The sequence below is a fragment of the Atheta coriaria genome, unplaced genomic scaffold (assembly GCF_025399875.1).
Source record: "Atheta coriaria isolate IRGN ID8LTWV9N9 unplaced genomic scaffold, Caltech_Dcor_3.1 hic_scaffold_8_pilon, whole genome shotgun sequence".
In the NCBI taxonomy this organism is placed as follows: Eukaryota; Metazoa; Arthropoda; class Insecta; order Coleoptera; family Staphylinidae; genus Dalotia; species Dalotia coriaria.
The window spans coordinates 6890338-6911381 of NW_027045450.1; the positions used below are offsets into that span (position 1 = coordinate 6890338).

At 35.3% G+C, this 21044-nt stretch overlaps 4 protein-coding genes and 2 long non-coding RNA genes across 7 annotated transcripts; all 6 read right to left on the reverse strand.

Moving 5' to 3' along the window:
• Window positions 1–179: 179 nt before the first annotated feature.
• Window positions 180–2265, reverse strand: LOC135797253 (sequestosome-1). The gene is made up of 3 exons (XM_065309497.1): window positions 2082–2265; window positions 1713–1893; window positions 180–1652 (listed from the first exon to the last, which is right to left on the reverse strand). Exons 2-3 carry the CDS (start codon window positions 1891–1893, stop codon window positions 379–381), a joined length of 1455 nt encoding a protein of 484 aa, XP_065165569.1. The 5' UTR covers window positions 2082–2265; the 3' UTR covers window positions 180–378.
• A 3157-nt stretch (window positions 2266–5422) lies between these two features.
• LOC135797444 (sequestosome-1-like) lies at window positions 5423–6257 on the reverse strand. Its single transcript, XM_065309808.1, has 4 exons — window positions 6246–6257; window positions 5962–6187; window positions 5817–5904; window positions 5423–5785 (listed from the first exon to the last, which is right to left on the reverse strand). The coding sequence occupies exons 1-4, from the start codon at window positions 6255–6257 to the stop codon at window positions 5521–5523; spliced, it is 591 nt and encodes a 196-aa protein (XP_065165880.1). The 3' UTR covers window positions 5423–5520.
• A 797-nt stretch (window positions 6258–7054) lies between these two features.
• Window positions 7055–7972, reverse strand: LOC135797147 (uncharacterized). The gene is made up of 3 exons (XM_065309360.1): window positions 7810–7972; window positions 7559–7754; window positions 7055–7502 (listed from the first exon to the last, which is right to left on the reverse strand). Exons 1-3 carry the CDS (start codon window positions 7819–7821, stop codon window positions 7162–7164), a joined length of 549 nt encoding a protein of 182 aa, XP_065165432.1. The 5' UTR covers window positions 7822–7972; the 3' UTR covers window positions 7055–7161.
• Window positions 7973–9192: 1220 nt separating this feature from the next.
• Window positions 9193–10326, reverse strand: LOC135797209 (uncharacterized). The gene is made up of 3 exons (XR_010549494.1): window positions 9952–10326; window positions 9657–9897; window positions 9193–9599 (listed from the first exon to the last, which is right to left on the reverse strand). It is a non-coding gene; the product is annotated as an uncharacterized lncRNA (long non-coding RNA).
• Window positions 10327–16565: 6239 nt separating this feature from the next.
• LOC135797122 (uncharacterized) lies at window positions 16566–18686 on the reverse strand. Of its 2 annotated transcripts, none has more exons than XR_010549460.1 (4): window positions 18559–18686; window positions 18178–18217; window positions 18012–18063; window positions 16566–17486 (listed from the first exon to the last, which is right to left on the reverse strand). It is a non-coding gene; the product is annotated as an uncharacterized lncRNA (long non-coding RNA). The 2 variants fall into 2 exon arrangements; XR_010549459.1 differs by having other exon boundaries at window positions 18178–18490.
• Window positions 18687–19670: 984 nt separating this feature from the next.
• Window positions 19671–20959, reverse strand: LOC135797693 (peroxiredoxin 2-like). Its single transcript, XM_065310175.1, has 3 exons — window positions 20706–20959; window positions 20475–20616; window positions 19671–20387 (listed from the first exon to the last, which is right to left on the reverse strand). The coding sequence occupies exons 2-3, from the start codon at window positions 20606–20608 to the stop codon at window positions 19931–19933; spliced, it is 591 nt and encodes a 196-aa protein (XP_065166247.1). The 5' UTR covers window positions 20609–20616; window positions 20706–20959; the 3' UTR covers window positions 19671–19930.
• Between the last annotated feature and the right edge of the window lie 85 nt (window positions 20960–21044).

A 21044-nucleotide genomic window follows, 5' to 3' on the forward strand; every position in this document is an offset into this window, starting at 1 on the left:
GCGAATTTAAGCAGAATAGTCGCAATAGTAGCATAAAATAATAAATAACATAAAATTCAGGTTTAAAACTAGATGTATTGTGCCAAGTTTGGTTAATGTAATGTGTTTGTAAGGTATTTTTAATTTGATTGCATTGTCCATTGCATAGCAAAGGACACACAAAGGAAACATTGAACCAGTTCCAAATAATGTGATTTATTTGATTAATTTGCCAACTCGTACAAGAGATTCCTAACCTACGAATGTATAAGGCGCGAATACAGTGCGCTAGGTTGCTACATTTTTAACTTATGTGGTAATAATAACCCAGGAAATGCTATCACCATATAGATATATAGACTAATAGAGTAAATTATTGCTTGGGTGCTTATATAGCGTCTAGTTGCTGTTCGCAAACAAATGATTAACAACAAGTCCGATGTTGCCGTTGTAACGCTTGAGCAAGCTTACAAGGTCAATGTTGTCGGAGAATCCCATGCGACGCAGCTGGCCCAATTGGCTGGCGTACTTTACCTCATCCGGGTTGAGAGGAGGAGCAAATCCAATTGGAGCTGATGGTTGCGCAGCGGTGGTAGTGGTGGTAACCGGAGGGCTGACAAAAGTCCAACCTGCGTCTGGTCCCTGAGGAACATTTGGATAGATTGGAGCAGTTTGAGTAGCTTGAGCTGGTTGCTCTACATCCATAGGTGTTGAATTTGTAGTAGCTTTAGTTGTGGGAGTTGGATCAACGATCACAACGTCATCATCGCGGGTCACTGGTGCGGCTGGGGTGTTTGTAGGAGTTGGTGCTGGGGTTGGAACAGGTGTGGATGCGCCACTTGCAGCCTGGGCCACGTTGGCATTGATTGCGGAGAATACGTCGCGGAGGATGTTTCCGATTACATCAACGGGTGCAGCTGCTGGAGTTGGGGCTGCATTGGCGGTTGGGGTAGCGCCAGTTTGGGCTGTTGGTGTTGCGGTACCAGATGCTTGAGTAGGAGTTGCTCCCTGATTGGGTGTTTGAGTTGGCTGTTGAGGCTGGGCTGCAGCTGGACCATTGTTTGTGGCACCTCCATGGGCCTGAGTAAAAGGTCCCAGGAAAGATGATGCCAAGTCATAGAGAACTGTAGTGTCAAACACCGGAATCTCTGCAGCCTGTTCACCGGGACCAGGTTTACGTTCATCGTGGCGATTGTGGCGAAATGAACATCTGCCGGGTTCACCTCTGGCGGCGGATTTGGCCATGTCAAAACCGCATCTGGCGGCACGATGTGCACCTCTGGCGGCGTGATGCGCTTCCCTGGCGGCATGATGAGCGGCCTTTCTGGCTGCACGAGTGCAGTGGCTCACCATCTTATGCAGACCACGGGGAATCTCCAAGTTAACCAGACGCATCATTGCGTGCTGGGAATGATTCCCGGCTTGCTCGCAGTTCTGGCACAAGTCATAGTCGTGACATTGCAGGCACTTGTAGCGATAGCGAGTAATTCGGCAGTTGCACACATCACAAGTGATAACTGAACCATACATATTGAAGGGAATGTTGTCTTCTTCAGTATCTTCTTTAGTTTCCCCACTGATGTGCACTTGGAGCACTTTCAATCCGTTCATCTCCATCATTGCCATGAGGAGATCTTCATCATTAGCGATTGTTATAACATCGCCTTCACCATCTGAAATTAATTTTAATTTAATAATAAGAAAATTAAAAATTAATTTTGCTTAATAATTACCGGTCCAGGTGACTTTGAAGCCGGTATCTCGAAGTTGCGGGAAAACAGCGCGCAACTTCTCTTTGAAAAGATCAAAGTTACTCGCGAAGGACGAATCGTCCAGTTGGAAGCGTCGCATTTCTTGCTGCTCGCCATCGGTGACAAGTTTCACCTTACATTGAATTGCCCCTTGATTATTCATCTATAAATAGAAGGAAAACATACAAAATAAATAATAAAAGTTGCGACGATGCTGCGCAGTTAAGATGACTTGCCATTTGGCGCAAATGACAGCCACCGTAGTTAATTAAAATTGCACAACATGACTTAACATGCATTAACAAATGCAACTGCACTTACAAATATGCCATGGGCATAACTTTCACTTACCTTTGTGCTGTTGCTTGAAATATCTTTGTATTGGTTGCAAGTTAAATTCTTCTTTGTTGGCTACGGTTGGTGAACTCGAACGTCGCTGGAGAAGATGGCTGGAAACAGTAAACTACATACGCTGCAGCACTGGGCATTTATAGTGAAGCTCAAAAGTGCTATGCAATCGTATACCAGATGGTGGGGTCGCCGCCACCGCTCGTTAGCAAATGACTCACACTCGCGAGCGTTCTCGACGACTCTGGAAGTAGTTGCGTGTTATTTCAACACGAGAAAAATATAAACACAATCAAATAATCAAGCGCTCAGCTGATTAAAAACTGAAACATCATATGATATGCTGGATTATTGACACTGCCGAGTTTTGACAGCGTTATCGCGTAAATTAATTCTCATTGTTTTATGTAGCAATTATCTTTATTATTGCGTGAGCGCTGCTTCCTAGTAAGTAATGGGATATTTTTAAATTCAACACTTTTAGTGGGGATAACCTTCGCGCGACATTCAACTGACAGATACAGAGTAGCATTATTCTGATAATAATTTAATGTTGTTTCTTTCATTATTTCATAAAAAAGGTGCATTTTAAACCTATTTATGTTTATATAATGCATCAATTAGGATTTATATAAAGTTTTATTTGCTTTTAGTTGCATTTAGAATCTTTTTAGATTTTATTCTATTATTTTTGAGCGGTGTCATCCTGTATTTAGAAGTGTTTTGTCCTCTGTCAATTACGCTTTGCGGCTGATTTTGTTTTAGGTTATATGATATGTACCAAATCATTGTTTATGCCAGTGTGTTTATGTTGATAAAAACGAAGAAGTATTATTACTACATTATATATATATATTTATTGATAAATTAACGTGATTTTAGATTACAATTTTGTGTAAGGTATTCATGGGATGCCCATGGGACATCTTCAGTAATTAAACTAATTAATACTACATTAGAATTTATTAGACAACTAGCTTTAACCCGCGGCTTCGCTCGCGTTGAATAAATCAAATAAATATTAGAAATCATTATACATAGTTGAAACGGATTGATAGAAAGAATGTATATTTCACTGCTTGGCTAGGATTATCTATGTGAAAAAAATACTACATGCAATAAAGTTTTAAATTTTAGATGGAATGCTAGATGGCGTGAAAGTAGTCAATTAGCCAGATGCAGAGGTATTATTGGCTAAACAATTTCTTTATTTTATTTAAAAAATAATTTTTTATATTCAATAAAAAAGTAGCCTATAACCATTCAGGGACCATCGGGGACCTCTAAGAATATGTGTACGGATTTGATGTTGACGTAGCTGTCGGTAATACAGTGTGATGGTACTATAGTACTTAGGTGTGAGCTTCATTGCTGGAATGCTAGATGGCGTTAAAGTAGTCAAATAACCAGATGCAGAGGTATTAGTGACTAAACAATTTCTTTATTTTATTTAAAAAAAATAATTATTTTTATTAAATAAAAAGTAGCCTATAACCTATCGGGGACCACTAAGAATATGTGTACAAATTTTCGTGATGATCTGTTAAGTAGTTTTTGCGTGAAAGCACGATAAACTTCAGGACATACGCATTTATAATATTAGTAAGGATTGATTAAGTATGCATAAATAAAGAAACGTTTATTTATCAAATTTTACGATCAATTCAAATTTAATGTATAACAACATGGTTTTGGCAAGCTGGTTTTGTAGTTCGGTAAATGCACTTGAACATCATTTCATAAAGTAAAATACTATTGCAATAAAGCACTACATATTCTTAAAGATAATAGATAAGAAGATGGTGATAATTGGCTATCATATGTTAATTCCTTTGCATTAACTATGGCGACATTAGTTCCATATTATTGTATTGCTTTATTTGGCGTGAATTCGATGGCATCCTCTGTTTGCTGAGTCATATGTACCTCAAAAACCTTTATATCCCCCATTTCTTTTACCGCCAAGTATAATTCATCGTTACTTGAAATTGATATTGTTTCTTCCTTCGTATCTAAAATTACCTAAATTCAATCAAGATGCAATTATTATTTCGTATTTTAGTTTCACTTTTCCAAATGAGCTTATTCTTCGTAAACGGTGCGGGAAGTTGCGGGAAAAATTGATACAATTTCCCAACATATATATCAAATTTATAAAAAAATATTTATTTATTAAACATTATACGTGATTTTGGATTTACAATTTTATTTTTTTGAGTTGACATGTTTCGCCCAGAGGGCATCTTCATAAACTTTATAAAATTGTAAATCCAAAATCACGTATAATGTTTAATAAATAAATATTTTTTTTATAAATATACAACATGGATTACGTATTCACCAAAGAAAGTAATAAATATATATCAAAGTAGTATCTCTCCAATTCAAGTATTGCAAGTATGTTGAAATATCGAGTCTCCGTTAGTTCTCCGTTGATTATTAACTTTAACTTGATATTTATGAAGGTGCTCGACTGGAGAGAAAATGCACAATCAGTTTACGAAAAGGTTACTTCAAATTGCTTACAGTTCCACCCATTATTTCTTGGTGTGATATCAACGTAAATATAGGAACGACAATTTAATTTTGTCAGAGACCAACACTAAACTGTACTGTGAAATGAGTAGTGAGTATGATGGTTGAAATGCTTGATTATCCAGAATATCTGATGAAATAGTCATTAGTCATAGCATTTATCACAAAAACTGGAGGGCAGTTTTGTTGCGATAGCGATTTAGTATCTAACAGGAAACAGGAACAAGACTCATCTTGGATTGTGGTAACTTGGTGAATCATTGTGTTCAAACCCCGATATGAATATATTAATGGACCAGCTAATCCAATGAACTTCGTACCTCCTTTTTTCGTAAATATTTCCGAAATTCTTGCATCGATTCTTTCATTATTATTTCCATTTTAGTATTATTTATTTATTATTATTAATTATTAATTCCATTCATTCACTTCCATTCATTTCAAATCTCTTGATTAAACATACGAGTAATTCCAACTACTGTTTTTGACTAACCCATTAAATTATAAAATACGAGGAATGTTACACGTTACTTACATAATGAAAAAAAATCAGAAGATTTTATTTCTATTTACTAAACCACAATATAATATAATTACAATTAAATATATCAATATTTTTTTGCATATTTTGCATTTTACATGTATTTTGGGCAGCAGTGGAGGCGGCAATGGGGGTTTCCACCACACTAAAATAATCTTTTAATGTCCAAAAATTACATAGCATTCGGAGGAAGGGTTTTGGCTAGCAGAGAAGACAAACATTGAAACAAACACACATTGTACCTACTATATAAGAATAAGGACATAGATTACTCTAATATAAGTCTTTATTTTGGATATATTAACACATAATTTTGCGATAAAAAAATTACAATCATCGAAGTTGATTACCAATTGTATATTTGCCTCACTTTAACTGTTCTTCTTTCTGGTCTTTACATGGGGATCTTATATTTTGAAGATTAGGAACGTCTAGAGAAATACTCATCATAACGTGTTCCACGTGTACATTTTTATAACACTGTGCGCACAAAGTATAATCTTGACATTGAAGACACTTGTAGCGAAAATGAACAATATTGTTGTTCTTGCAGTTGTTGCAAACACCCCCAATGTTAAATGAATGTTGTAGTCGGAGACAACCCTTGGGCAGATTATCATTGTTATCTTTTCTCGGTTTTTTTTCCTTCATTTGTCAAGTGCACCTTGAAAATCTTCAAATCTTTCATGTGTTCAAGTGCGAACAGTAAATCATCATCATTGTTGATAGTTATAATATCATTCGCCTGGTCTTAAATGATAAGAACTAATATATGCACAGGTTTATAAAATAAATGATTGTATTTACCAGTCCACGTCAATTTTGGTTCGTTATATGAAGATTCAAGTTGAGGAAAAAGTGTTGACAATTTATTTACCAGTTCATCAAAAGAGCCTTTATAGTTCTTGGAACGAAGGATTGAATCGTCAAATTGGAAAGATTTCACATCCTCCTGGCCATTCGTAACTAGCGTTACTTTAAATTCGATTTTCTTTGGTGTCGATTGTGAATTTGACATTCCTGGCACGCTCACCTACAAAATACGAATTATTAAAATAAAAGTCCTTTATCCATGGAATAATTATAAATACGTTTGCACCCATTTTTAATAGATTTGAATGAATGTCCGCCCGTTATACTTATGAAAAAAGGTTCTGAGTATAATTGAAAATAAATCACGAGAAAAACTTCCTATCTTACAAATATACTGAGCTATTAGTTATAACTACATGTATTCAAAACATTAACGCAAGTTGTCCAAGGGCGTGTTCGCAACTTTAGCAATCGTGCTGCTTCGAACTTCATCGTATCCACACGTCCACACGAGTTTAGCGTGAATAGAGCTGATACAGAAGGCATAACATAAAACTTGCTAGTACTGCCTGCATGGAGTTGACAGATTATTAAATAAAGCTTTTGGTAATGCAATTGAAACGAAAGGCTACTAATATTTCTAGATTAAAGAGATCTCAAACTACACATGCAAATGTTATTTAACAAAGCTGCATGCGTACCCAAATATTAAAAAGTATTTATGTTGATATTATACACTTTAAAACTTTTTGGGTCATAATTTTATTTTTGAACAGGATGCTTCTACATCCTATACTTATATATGGGGTATTCCATGCCAAATCGACCAATTTTGAAACCGACCCCTTTATATTTAGCTGAAACTTTTCCATTCTGACCTTTATGTACTTGTTTCTTTGTACATTTTTGTTTTTAAATGAATTTTTTGAAGGAATAGACAATTTTTTTAATCTCAGGGTTTTTGAGTAAACCTCGAATTTTTTCGAAGTTCGCCATTAAAGAAACGATTTCTCTCAAAAAATTACGTCCAGCGAATGACAATTAATTGAATTAGACAACTATATATATTGTATATCCTATACAGTGATTTATCTTCTGCCAATAACGTTTTTTGTTTACTTAAATTTAGAAAGGTATATTTATTCATTTTTCACGAAAGTCTCCAGTTAAAATATATGAATATAGGTATACAAGTTAATTACTATATCCACTATTGTGTTGTTCATAGTTTTGTAAGTGTGTATGATCATTTTGTTTTAAAATAAAATACGCCACTATTCCTAAAAACAAGCCTAACGCCATGAAGAGTAGTAATTTTTGGCTATCGTCTTTCAATGGCGTTCCATTTGTTATGTCGAGTAGTGTACCGTCCTCACCGCGGATATATTTTCGGTTTTCATCAATTGCCTTGAATTCGATGGCTTTCTTTTCTACTTTTTTCATGTGTACCTGAAAAACTTTTATCTCCGGCATGCGTTGAACTGCTATGAGTAAATCTGCATTATTTGAAATCCGTATCACATCATTGTCTTTGTCTAAAATTACGAAAATTCAATTAAGATGCAATTGAAATTTAGTATTTTTATTTTACCAGTCCAAGTGAGTTTAATCTCGCTATACGGTGTTGGAAGTTGCGGGAAAATTTGATACAATTTCCCAATATAAATGTCATAGTAGTTTTCTTCCATTTCCTTTAAGTCACGTACTTGGAAACATCGAATCTCTTCTTGTCGTCCATTGATCATTAACTTAACCTTGACTTGTATGTTGGTGATTGGCACACTGGACTGGAGTAGAAAAATGAATTAACAGTTTACGAAATAGTCACTTTGAATAGCTTACATTTCCACCCATGGTTACTGGGTTTGATATTAACTTAAATACAGGTACGACAATCTAATTTTGGTCGAGACCAACACGACACGTCACCTGACATATACTCAGGTTATAATCAGGTTTTGTACTACTTTAGATAAGTGCGATTTTGTTGCCATTTTGGAATATCAACCGCCGGTCAAGATTTGTGTTATAGCGCCATCTGTAAGCCTTTACATAAAAAAATTAGTCTTTATTTTCGTTACATAAAATTAACAAGGTAAATTTGAATATCAATGTATTTTATTTATTCTCTTATAGTTGTTGCAAATTGCACTTGTAGCGATGGCGAACTATGTTGTGAAACAATTGCACACATTGCAGGATATATTTTCTTTAGGACCTCCTTATTGCTGTTGTGCACCAGGAGAACTATTTTGATAAGATCACCTTCCGCATCTGAAATTGTTCTAATTTAATAATAAAAAAGTGAAAAAAAAGTCTTAATGCTAATAGAGCGAGAGCCAGTGACGGCCAGACTTTCGTCATTTTAGGAAAGATGAAATTTTGTCTATATGTGTCTCCAATACAGGTAAGAACGATTCCCAATTATGAAACCTGGATTGTGGTTCCTATTCTCTGAAAATTTTATGTTTAATCAATTTAACTTTTGCAACTTTGATACAATTTCAATGCGTCTGGCAGGATGATAGAACCGACCAAACTGTCTGGCGTCAAAGAAAACACAGTTTCATAGCTCTCTGCATAATGTGTATCAAATTCAGCTTTCTTAATATAACGAAAGTAAAAATGTTAAAAAATATTATACTCGTAGTTTAGGGGTGTCTGGCTAGGGTTGGAACCATACCAGGTGTCTGGCAATAAGCAGTGCATGTTGTAATAATGTTACGAACAAAATATGTAAAAATGGAGTTTGCTAAAATAACGAAACATAGGTCATCATTTGTACATCTTTGTTGGCTGTTAACTGCCAAAGGAACCACGATCCAGGTTTCATAATTGGGGATCGTTTTTACCTGTGTTAGAGAAACACAGGGACAAAATTTCATCTTTCCTAAAATGACGAAAGTCTGGCCGTCACGGGCTCTTAGTCTATAACCGATCCAGGTAACCTTAAAACAGGTATTTCTAAGTTGCAGAAAATCTGTGTGCAACTTCTCTTTCAAAATATTGAAGATCTTGCTGGCAAGTCATATCATGCATTTACGATGGAATGTCTATAATTTTATACCCACATTTGTGAAAATAGAAAGAACAATTTCCAAAATTGTGATAAATCAGTGATTCAATTTTCCTATGCTTTACATTGCACATCAATAGTTACATTTTTGCATTTCTATAAAATTAGTTTTTCTTTTGGTTTTTCTAAAGTACAAATGCTCAATAAAATTTATTTTAGAATCATCGAACTTTATTTCTTCATGGCTTCATGCTGTATTTATATCTGTTATATTTTTACATGGGGTGCATATTGTGAAGATCAGGAATATCTAAAGTAATGCTCATCATATTATGACAATCATGTACTTTGCTTTTATAACACTTTTTACACAAATTATAATCGCTGCATTGAAGGCACTTGTAGCGAAATGGAGTAATATTGCAATTGCAGTTGTCGCAAACACCATTTATATTAAATGAATGTTGTAATCGTAATCTGCCCTCAGGCAGATCATCATCAAGTTTTTTTGCTGCTTTTGTCATATACAGCTTGAAAACCTTCAAATCTTTCATTTGTTGAAGCGCCACGACTAAATCCTTATCATCTTTGATAGTTATATTATCATTCTGTTGGTCTAAAATGATCAAAACTAATATATGTCCCACTGTAGAATATAAATTATTATATTTACCAGTCCACGTCAATTTCAACTCGGTGTGTGAAGATGGAAGTGTCGGAAAATGTGTTGACAACTTTAAAATTAGGGTATCAAAATATCCCTTGTAGTTCTTGGAAGGAACGGTTAAATCATCACATTGAATATATTGCACTTCCTTGTGCTCGTTATTAATTAGCGTCACTTTAAATTGATTAGAATTTATCTCTGGTTGCGATCGTACGAGTGAAATTAGCTTTGGTAGCATTCTGCCGCACTAAAAAAAATATTAAACAAGTCATTTATCCACGTGGTAATTATGTTTACTTACCTTATCACCTATATTTATTACCTTTGAATGAAAGGCTGTCAAAGGCCACAGGTGCTGTGAGGTTTCCAGTTAATGATAAACTCTTCTAAGGACTCTTATCTCTTAGTACATAAGTTAAAGACTACTTCCACGTTTTGCAAATAAAGGCCAGTAATTTAAATTGGAATTTTTAAATTATTACAAAAGTGATTAATACGTACTAGTATAATATACTCGGGTGTATATGAGTATATTATATAATCAATCACGTAAAAGCGCTCTGTTCTTGAAAATAAGTAAAATTATGTTATTCTCGTGAAAATATCTGTATAAAATTGATCTAGGTATACGCTGCAAGCGAGTTCAGCCGGTTCGATTTTATTTCTTATCTCATATCCTCAGTTGATAGGGATACGACTCTCGCGATTTTAGTCAGTGTCGGCGAAACTTAGGCGCTGAGTTAAAAAATATTATGTTCAATGTTTAAATGTTGCTGTAGGTACTGGACACGATGCAAACAATAAATAATATGACATTAAATTCAATTACCGTTAAATTAAAATTATTAAGGTGTTTACGCTATTTTTTAAGTTTTAATAAAAATAACCGTATTGTAAATTATTGCTCGTTGGTAAATATCAACAAACATATCAATAGTTCTATAAATCAAGCCTAGATGACGCTAGAATGCGCATATTTGCATTAAATTCTAAGCACATTATCGCTGGCTGTTGTTTGTAGGTAGTAGTGAGTGTACATCGTGCGTGTGGTGTGAGATCGCGCGAATTGGCGCAGCAGGTTTTGTTTTTATCAGTTATAGTTGTTTGTTTTCCTTTATGAGCTGGTGTGCCATCGCTTCTCGCGCGCTGCATAAAACGTAAGAGTCTTGCATTCGCCGTCGGTGAAACATACATACCTTAATCGAGTTGAAATTAGATGTGCTGTAGTCGGTTTCTCCGTGCATTTTTTTCGCGTGTTGACATGTTCCGATAATGATTAATTCTGTAAATCGAGTTGCATTCGACCACGTTTCAACGCTATGTAGTATATGTCATTATAATCTGTTTGTTTTAATGATGAGTTATTGGGTGTGTTTGAAATAGTGTGGTATAGTGAATAATCTCTTTCGACTGATGGATTACAAAGAATGTCGCGCAAACGTGTTATTTTGCAGGTAAGACAAATCGTTTATTGTATAAATCTAGTTTTAATACAAGTTTTTATCTGACGGTACTAGATGCCTAGTATCAGTGTCGTGCAAAATGTTTTACATAGTATTATTTTGTTACAGTACTTGCCGTATATAGATGGAAAGCAACTGGTAAGTAAATATTAAATTAGCTATTCGTAAACCGCGTTTTACTTTTAGATTATTGTGTATTGCAATTTACTAGTAATCTTTGTTGTAATTGTGGTCTAGTGGCTTCTCGGTCGACTAGAACTGTAAGAAAACCAAATCCAAACTTTCGCAATATTTCGTACCAGTTCAGGATGTATTAGGAAGTTTAAAGTTTTTTCATCGCCACCGTGTAGAGAAAGAATTGTTATTTAAAATGAAGTTTTCTACACACATTTTCAGTGTTTTGCGATAGGAATTTGATCATATTTCGGGAACTATCAGGAAAATATAGTTTTTTTGATGCCACCGTGTAGAGGAAAAGCTGTTATTTAAAATCAAGTTTATTACCACCCCCTCAGTCGACCAGAACAAGCAGAAAAAAACCTCCAAAGTTAGGCAATATTTTGTACATTTTCATTGTTTTGCGATGGAAATTTGGCCATATCTCGTGAACCATCGGGAAATTTCTTGTTTTTTCTGCTCCAACGTGTAGAGAAAGAGTTCCCATTTTAAATAAAGTTTGTATCAACCCCCTCAGTCGATCAGAACTAGCCGAAAAACTCTTCCAAAGTTAGGCAATATTTTATACATATTCATTGTTTTGTGATGGAAATTTGGTCATATCTCTTGAACTATCGGGAAATTTGTCGTTTTTTCTTCTTCAACGTGTAGCGAAAGAGTTCCTATTTTAAATAAAGCTTGTATCAACGCCCTCAGTCGATTAGAGCTAGCCGAAAAACACTTCCAAAGTTAGGCAATATTTTGTACATTTTCATTGTTTTGCGATGGAAATTTGGTCATATCTCATGAACCATCGGGAAATTTCTTGTTTTTTCTGCTCCACCGTGTAGAGAATGAGTTCCTATTTTAAATAAAGTTTGTATCAACCCCCTCAGTCGATTAGAACTAGCTGAAAAACACCTACAAAGTGAGACAATATTTTGTACATTTTCATTGTTTTGCGATGGAAATTTGGTCATATCTCGTGAACCATCAGGAAATTTCTTGTTTTTTCTGCTCCAACGTGTAGAGAAAGAGTACCTATTTTAAATAAAGCTTGTATCAACGCCCTCAGTCGATTAGAACTAGCCGAAAAAACACTTCCAAAGTTAGGCAATATTTTGTACATTTTCATTGTTTTGCGATGGAAATTTGGTCATATCTCGTGAACCATCGGGAAATTTCTTGTTTTTTCTGCTCCAACATGTAGGGAAAGAGTTCCTATTTCAAATAAAATTTGATTTTACGCCCTCAGTCGACCAGAACAAGCAGAAAAACACCTCCAAATTTAGGCAATATTTTGTACATTTTCATTGTTTTGCGATGGAAATTTGGCCATATCTCGTGAACCATCGAGAAATTTCTTGTTTTTTCTGCTCCAACGTGTAGAGAAAGAGTTTCTATTTTAAATAAAATTTGTATCAACCCCTACAGTCGATCAGAACTAGCCGAAAAACACCTCCAAAGTTAGGCAATATTTTGTACATTTTCATTGTTTTATGATGGAAATTTGGTCATATCTCGTGAATCATCGGGAAATTTCCTGTTTTTTCTGCTCCAATGTGTAGAGAAAGAATTCCTATTTTAAATATAGTTTGATTTAACGCCCTCAGTCGACCAGAACAAGCAGAAAAACACCTCCAAAGTTAGGCAATATTTTGTACATTTTCATTGTTTTGCGATGGAAATTTGATCATATCTCGTGAACCATCGGAAAATTTCTTGTTTTTTCTGCTCCAACGTGTAGAGAAAGTTTGGCAATATATTGTATATTTTCATTGTTTTGCGATGGTAATTTGGTTTGTCTTGTGAACTATCAGAAAATTTGTCGTTTTTTCTTCTTCAACGTATAGAGATAGAGTTCCTGTTTAAAACTAAGTTTGATTCAACCCCCTCAGTCGAACAGAACTAGCCGAAAAACACCTCCAAAGTAAGGCAATATTTCGTACCTGTTCATTGTTATGCGATGGAAATTTGGTCATATCTCGTGAACTATTAGGAAATTTGTAGTTTTTTCTTTGCCATCGTTTATAGAAAAAGTTGATTTGCCCTGATCCTCGACCGAAAAACATTTTAATAAAATTGTTCGATCCTGTTCATTGGCCGAAAAACTTATAAGTAAAAAATTCGATCCGGTTTTTCGCCCGAAAAAATTTAACAAAAAACGACTGAAAAATTTTTAACAATAAAATCCGAGCGAAAAAATTTTAAGTAAAAAAGATCGAGCCTGTTTTTCGACCGAAAATTTTTTAACAAAAATGATGTGCGGCTTCGTTAAACTCGGATTGCATATACGCAGAGGTAAAGCGTGAGTGAGGTTCCGTCGGTCACTATTTTGCATTATACGCGCATTTCATCGTTCCTACAATGTGCGTAATTAAGATTCTTACAAATTTGCATCAAGGTATGTTCTTCCAAGGCTGAAGACTTATTTAAAATCAAATCCATTATTTACTTTATTTGTGTTTACTTCAACCGCGTGGTCTTTACGCAGACAAATAAATTTTGTCTCTGTTTCAATACCCACCATTGATTTGCATTAATTCGATGCATTGCTTCGTTTTCGTTTAATGTACGAATTAAAAAGATTAAGATTGTCGCTTGCCGTCAGCTGCGCTCTTGATTCTCTAGCAGCTTTTTCCGGGAAAAATCCACTCCCCACAACTATTCCAACTTTTAATTTCAAAAATAAAACAGAGAAATCTGAAATAATTGGAATTTTTAAATTCAGTTTTTGGATTTTGAAAGAAATTATTATTAATATAATATGATTGATCATTTATACTCTATTTGCAATTTTAATAAAAAAGATTGTTTATACATGCCAATAGGGCCTTAATATGTAATTGTGTTGTTACTGGTTTGCGATTCAGAATTTAATCGAAATTAAAAGTACTATGCATTGTACGAGTCCAATTCTTCTCATATTCTGCACTAACACACTGAAAGTATCAGTGTTTACAAACAAGTTTTTCTTATCTCGTGCAATTTTTGTGCTGTCGCCACGCGGTTGGCTTGCTTACCACGTTAGTCTCATTGTTGTCGTCAGGAGTTCTGCACGCACATTTTCTTCATTATTCTTGAGTTCCTTAATTTATCCTGGCGTTGTTACGTAATATTTCGATGCATTTTCGCGATTGGGCGCGAGTGATGTGCAGCGTTCGTTAAACGCTGATTGTACCTACGTGGAGGTAAAGCGTGAGTGATGTTCGTCGGCCGTCGGATACTATTTTGTTTTATACGCGTATTTCATCCTTCCTATAATGTGAATAATTAAGGTCCTTGCAAGTTATTGGATATGACGAAACGCAAAATTTTTATTTTGCATCAAGGTATGTTTCCGCATTTAATCAGGCATATGCAAATCAAACCCGTTACCCGACTTTACTTATTGCACACAAATCATTTGTGTCGTTGTTGCAACACCTATCGTTGATTTGCATTATGAATTCAATACATTATTCCGTTTCGTTTAACGCACAAATTAAAAAGATTAAGATTGACCATCTGGCGGCTTTCCGGGCTGGTCGCCAGTTGTTTTACATGATTAAAAATAAAAATGTTCTATTGTTATGTTTTGCTCTTCTTTTACTTTTCTTTGATTTCCGTTGCAAACATTTTGATTTATTTTTTTTAATTCCTATGACCATATTTATTAATGTTTGAGTGTTTTACTTTTATAACTTAGGGTTTTCTTTTTGTAACAGCCTGTATATCAATTTCCCGTGGTAAATTTGTCAAAAGGGGAAAGATATATGTTATCCTAATTAAACTTAGAATCTGTTTTTAAAATATTGTAGTTTTCTTTTTGTATCACCCTGTATATTAATTTCCCTTAGTGAAATTGTCAAAAGGGGAAAGATATATGTTATCCTACTTATACTTAGGATTTTCTTTTTAAATATTGTAGTTTCCTTTTGGTATCACCCTGTATTATAATTTCCCGAAGTGGATGCGTTAAAGGTGATAAAGATATATGTCATTACACTTAAATTTAGAATTTTCTTTTAAAATATTGTAGTTTTCTTTTTGTGTCACCCTGTATATTAATTTCATTTGATTTTACTTTGACTGTGGTTTTAGATATATATATATATCCCTTCTAGAATTTTTCATTTTCTCTTTAAATGTTATTATATTGTTTTTGCAACACCCTGTATAATAGTTTTTCGTAATTGCCGCGAAAATTATGTAAAATTTGTTAGTAGTTAGTTAGTTTGTTACTTTGTAAATTACAGGTTAGAACTTGTAAGAATATTTCTAAGTGTTATGTTTCAATATGGTGACATGTACTCTGTTGACTCGTAAAGTCTAAACTTATATTCTATTGTTACTAAATAAATAGTAAGATATATTGACTTCTTTGATTTGTGTACCCCTTCTATCATTTCAGGAACAGGTCTCTAAGAGAGTTCCCTCTCTCAGGGGATGATGCCCTCTATAAAAATTGTTATGGTATCCTGTATGATTTGTGTACTCTTTCTCTCATTTCAGGTACAGGTCATAACTTGTAAGAATATTTTTAAGTGTCTCCTCTCTTGAGGCGACTTAAAACTTAGAAATATTCTTACAAGTCCTTATCAGGAGTTCCCTCTCTCTGGGGGTGATCCCCCACCATAAAAATTGTTGATATGCCTGATAATTTCGGGGATGAAGCGCAGAGACATCGTAGCTGTAGGATGGGCCGGGAGCAATGGACGCATCGAAGCAGTGGGCGATCAACCAGAGCGCCTCCGGCGCTCCGGAGATCGACCTGTAGACTGTCTTATAACGACACGTGCCAAAAAATTTAAAAATCCGGCCACCCCTTTTCGGGTGGCGGTGGCTCTCATCTCTTCTCTACTCTCTACTCTCCTCTCCGTTCTTCGACTCTGGCACCCATTACTTCCCCTTCCCATTCACTTCACCTCCTGTCTTACTTCTTTGCTTTCTTATTCTCTTCTTTTACTTTCTTGATTTTATACATGATCTTCGCCGTATTTAAATTTATGATTTATATATGCAGCCAGCATTACTCGCATTTATTTTTCTTTTCTAGAAAAATGCCCGGCCTGGGATTCGAACCGAGGACCTCGAGTATGCTAACATACGCCTTTACCACTCGACCACCGAGTGTTTATACTAAGAGAATTTGTTTCTGCTATATATCTATATAACATTTAAAAATACATGCTTCAAACCTACCTATGCTTGTAACCACTTACAATCAGACGTTACTTAAAAGTAAATCTGAAAACGCCAGAATGATCACGAAGGATAAATAAAAATGATAATATACACTCAAATTTTGCTTTCCGTTTGGAACTCATTTATTAGAATAAAAAAATTGTAACAGTAAAATTATAAAAAGTTCAATATGACATATTATTAAAATGTGTTTTACTCATGGAAGTATTTTACTGACCAAACAAATCAAAAGACACAAATACTAACATGAACGCAAATATTTAAGTTATTGGTTGACTATCCAATTGATGCTACTAATTCAATTACACTTCACTTAACAAACTTCTGAATTAGTTATTTCCACAACTGATGCGCGCTCAGGAATTAAAATAATGCGGTCAACACAATTGTCGAATAAAAATCTTAAGAAACTTAATGCGTCGTGCGGAAGATCGGAAGAAAGCAACGCGGTAATGAGATAACACGTGCACCAGAAATTGCAGCGCATCGTGTTCGCAGCAAAGAAAACGGAAATATCCGGATGCCGGTTCCGTGGGAACTCACATGAATAAACCATTTTCGGGTATGCACGCGTTAAATGAACGCTCTCCAAACACGTAAAAATTTGGAAATAAATTTAAGCGACTAGAAGCTGAATCAAACACGCGAACAGCACCGCGGCGCAAACCATACTAAACAAGTGATCGAATTGACAGCAACAACAAATTACGGCGACACTAGCGCCATCTGGGCGCCGAAGTCTAAATCTATTTACAAACTGTAAGAAATTGTCAGATACTAGCGCCATCTAGGCGTGGTGGTCTAAATCTATCAACAAACTGTAATAAATTGTCATTCACTAGCGCCATCTAGGAGTATCAGTGCAATCCAATTGATAGCAGTCATCTGATTTACAGGAAGCTGTAATTCAGCCATTAACACTTACAGCTCGGCCTATTTTATTTCTAGATTAAACAAAATTGAAATTGGAATGAAAATTACTTACCATATTTTATGTATCGCTGCTACTCTGCAAGTTAATGCTAAAATGCTACAAAAATAAATAAGAATGTTATCCAAATTGTCTTTCTGTTTGTAAATGATGCCTTTATTTATGAAAATGCTAAGTATTTCAATACTTACAATAGGCATGTAATTAAACAAACTTTATTTTTTCGATTTTTAACTTGTCAATTCATGAAATGCACTTATAATTAATGTTTGCACTTAAAAATACAGAACTGAACTTAAAAATAAATATTTGCACTTTGAAAAATGAATTCCACTTGAATAAAATGCTTTCCACTATGAAATTAATACTTTGCACTTATAAAACTTGCAGTATTAAGTACGTGCCGTACTCTTAGCCGGCCCCTTCTATCAGTTTCAATTTAAAAAGTTGATTCAAAGCAAATTTAAGCTTAAACCTGAATATATAAGTGCATTGTATTAAAATATAAGTTATACAATCTATAGTGCATAATATGAATTTCTTAGTGCAAAGTATGAAAACTTAAGTGCGGCTGTTCAAGTGGATTGTATTTTAACTAAAGTGCATTTAATATATCCCCCTTACAATATGCTGTCAGGACATCAATCCTACAATGTGGCAATCGGTCACTAAAGCCCTAAAACAAACATAAATCAGTGCTTCAAAACCCAAAAAATGCAATTTTTACCGCTTTCGTATATGAAAATTACAGAACTGCATCATGAATATAATAAAAAATTACAACACTCACAATTTGATGCAAGACTTCTCTCCTGCAGGGTTCTGCTCAGCTTATAGAGTCCCAAAACAAACAAAAATTAGTGTCTCAAAACACGAAAACGCAATTTTTATGACTTTTAATACTTTTGTTAATCATATACATTATAAACTGAGAAAGAGAACTGGTATTAAGTGCAACGTGTGGTGCAATTCTCATTGAGACTCAATTTGAAGTCAAAAATGCTAAATTTCAATGAAACCAAATACACAACAAACCAAACAAGTTTCAAATGGTGTTGTTTATATAATGCCAAACACTGATAAGTGCCTAGTGATGCACACATCTAAAAATGTACCAAAGTAATACTGCTTTAATGACAAAATTACGTATTGTTTTATAACTGCTACTCACGTTTTAAAAGTATTCCAAGCGAGAATAAATCCATTGATAGAAACACGTGTTTCTAATTCAGAGTAATGTTTCGCGTTGCAGTGCACTTGTAAAACGCGGTAAGTTGTTTATACACCAACGCTCATATGTGAACTGAGCAGAGAAAGCAAAATGTTAAAGGGGATATATTAAATGCACTTTAGTTAAAATACAATCCACTTGAACAGCCGCACTTAAGTTTTCATACTTTGCACTAAGAAATTCATATTATGCACTATAGATTGTATAACTTATATTTTAATACAATGCACTTATATATTCAGGTTTAAGCTTAAATTTGCTTTGAATCAACTTTTTAAATTGAAACTGATAGAAGGGGCCGGCTAAGAGTACGGCACGTACTTAATACTGCAAGTTTTATAAGTGCAAAGTATTAATTTCATAGTGGAAAGCATTTTATTCAAGTGGAATTCATTTTTCAAAGTGCAAATATTTATTTTTAAGTTCAGTTCTGTATTTTTAAGTGCAAACATTAATTATAAGTGCATTTAATGAATTGACAAGTTAAAAATCGAAAAAATAAAGTTCGTTTAATTACATGCCAATGTTAAATATTGAGATCGCAGCGCCACCCATCTATGAAAACGTCAACTAAATATATTTGAAATGCATAAAAGTATCATGACAAAATATGTTTCGCTGTGTTCCTATTTAATTATCTCCCAATTTCCTGAATATATAGGTATATAATATATAATACATAATATGAACTGCTAATAAAAAAGCTCATTTTTTAAACATTAAATTATCTCAAATAAAATGGTCTTGATAACCGTTACATAAACACAAATCCCAGACGTTGGTTTTCATGCAACGACGCTTGATTAAAACAAAAGATTACGGTCGAAGTAAAAGTGATTGTAAAGCATCGCCCGAACGTGCAATTACAATAATTAAATCTCATGTCCTTGATTGCCGGCATTTTTGTTATTAAAAACTTCGAGCGTTGATGTAGACAATTACTTCGATTAGTGCCGGATGAATAATGCATTAGTAACACTTTAAAATCGAAAGGCACTGTGATTTGTAATAGATTCCGCCAAGGAAACACAAATGAATGTGTTAATTACAAATTTTTATGTTTCAATTAATTTATTTGAATATATATAACATCGCATTGCATTTGATACAACTTACTGCACGAAATAATCGTGAGGATTTTGGTATGTCTCTTCAGGGTAACTAACAAACAAACAAACAAACAAAAAAATGGGTGATAAATAACAATCACGAATACTAACGTAGGCAAAGAACAAATCACGCAATGTTGCGATCCAATCCTAAACACTATTATCGCTTATTATGATATTTTTGAGACAGGATTGCTAGTTGTTTAGTTTGAGTTCTCGAAGTAGGCTTTGCTGCCGCTCGGGTCAGGTTTCATTGTCTTCTGTCCCGGCTTCCAGCCGGCGGGGCAAACCTCTCCATGTTCGTCGGTGAACTGGAAGGCCTGTACCAAACGCAGGGTTTCATCCACGGAGCGACCCACAGGCAAATCATTGATGGTAATTTGACGCAGAATGCCCTTAGGGTCGATGATGAATAAACCGCGGAAGGCAATACCGGTCGCCTCATCGAGCACACCGTAATCGCGCGCAATCTTCATCGACTTATCCGCCAGCAACGGGATGGTCATCTCTCCAAGCCCGCCCTGTTTACGCGGGGTGTTTACCCACGCCAAATGGCTGAAGTGACTGTCGGTGGACGCGGCAATCACTTGCACCTTGATGTCTTTGAACTCCTGGCTGCGGTCGGAGAATGCGATGATTTCCGTTGGGCAGACAAATGTGCTACGAAAGAACATTTGAATCATCAGCCAACGTATAATTTAGATAATTATAACCGTAAATGGCAGAATACGGCAGGTGGTCACTTACAAGTCCAGCGGGTAAAAGAAAAAGACGACATATTGTCCCTTGTAGTCGGAGAGTTTGATCTCTTTGAACTGGCCGTTGACGACTGCGTTGCCGCAGAATTCAGGCGCCGGCTTCTGAAGTTGTGGGACAGGCATGTTGATGTCTTCAAAGATTACAATTATTAATACCACGTGCGAAATACCGGCAAGTATGGCGTCATTCGGAATTCACAGAATGAATGTCTGTACTTACATGCGGTTTGTGGTGTTTGTGGTCTGCTTCACGACGTGAATCCGCTGACGGCTGGTTGAAGAATGACGAATTTCGTGTCGGCTTCAGCGAATTTACAATAACGCCGAGCCGTGCTCACTACACGTGCGAGAATGTGCGCGCCACGGTGCGCGTAATCATCACGTTTTCCTTTCTAGCTCGTTGCGATCACGCTGATGCCGTTTCAACGTTCGTTATTTCGGCGTGCGCAGGGTTTGTGTGTGTTTGTCGCAAGCACCGCGCCGAACTATCGCCGGCTGTAATAAACTCGCGTTGGAAACTGTTGGGGCCTTGAAATCTCGCTCTACTATTTTAGTTGAG

Excerpts from the sequence above, each read along its gene's own strand:
- LOC135797693 (XM_065310175.1), bottom strand. The coding sequence starts at position 20,608 with ATGCCTGTCCCACAACTTCAGAAGCCGGCGCCTGAATTCTGCGGCAAC. Across the intron at positions 20,388-20,474 it reads TTCTTTTACCCGCTGGACTT|CACATTTGTCTGCCCAACGG; the intron begins GTAAGTGACCAC and ends GTTCTTTCGTAG.
- LOC135797444 (XM_065309808.1), bottom strand. Across the intron at positions 5,905-5,961 it reads ACCAAAATTGACGTGGACTG|ACCAGGCGAATGATATTATA; the intron begins GTAAATACAATC and ends TTATCATTTAAG. Across the intron at positions 5,786-5,816 it reads GATTTGAAGATTTTCAAGGT|AAAAGATAACAATGATAATC; the intron begins GCACTTGACAAA and ends AAAAAAACCGAG.
- LOC135797253 (XM_065309497.1), bottom strand. The coding sequence starts at position 1,893 with ATGAATAATCAAGGGGCAATTCAATGTAAGGTGAAACTTGTCACCGAT. Across the intron at positions 1,653-1,712 it reads CTTCAAAGTCACCTGGACCG|ATGGTGAAGGCGATGTTATA; the intron begins GTAATTATTAAG and ends AATTAATTTCAG.
- LOC135797147 (XM_065309360.1), bottom strand. Across the intron at positions 7,503-7,558 it reads GATTAAACTCACTTGGACTG|ACAAAGACAATGATGTGATA; the intron begins GTAAAATAAAAA and ends TCGTAATTTTAG.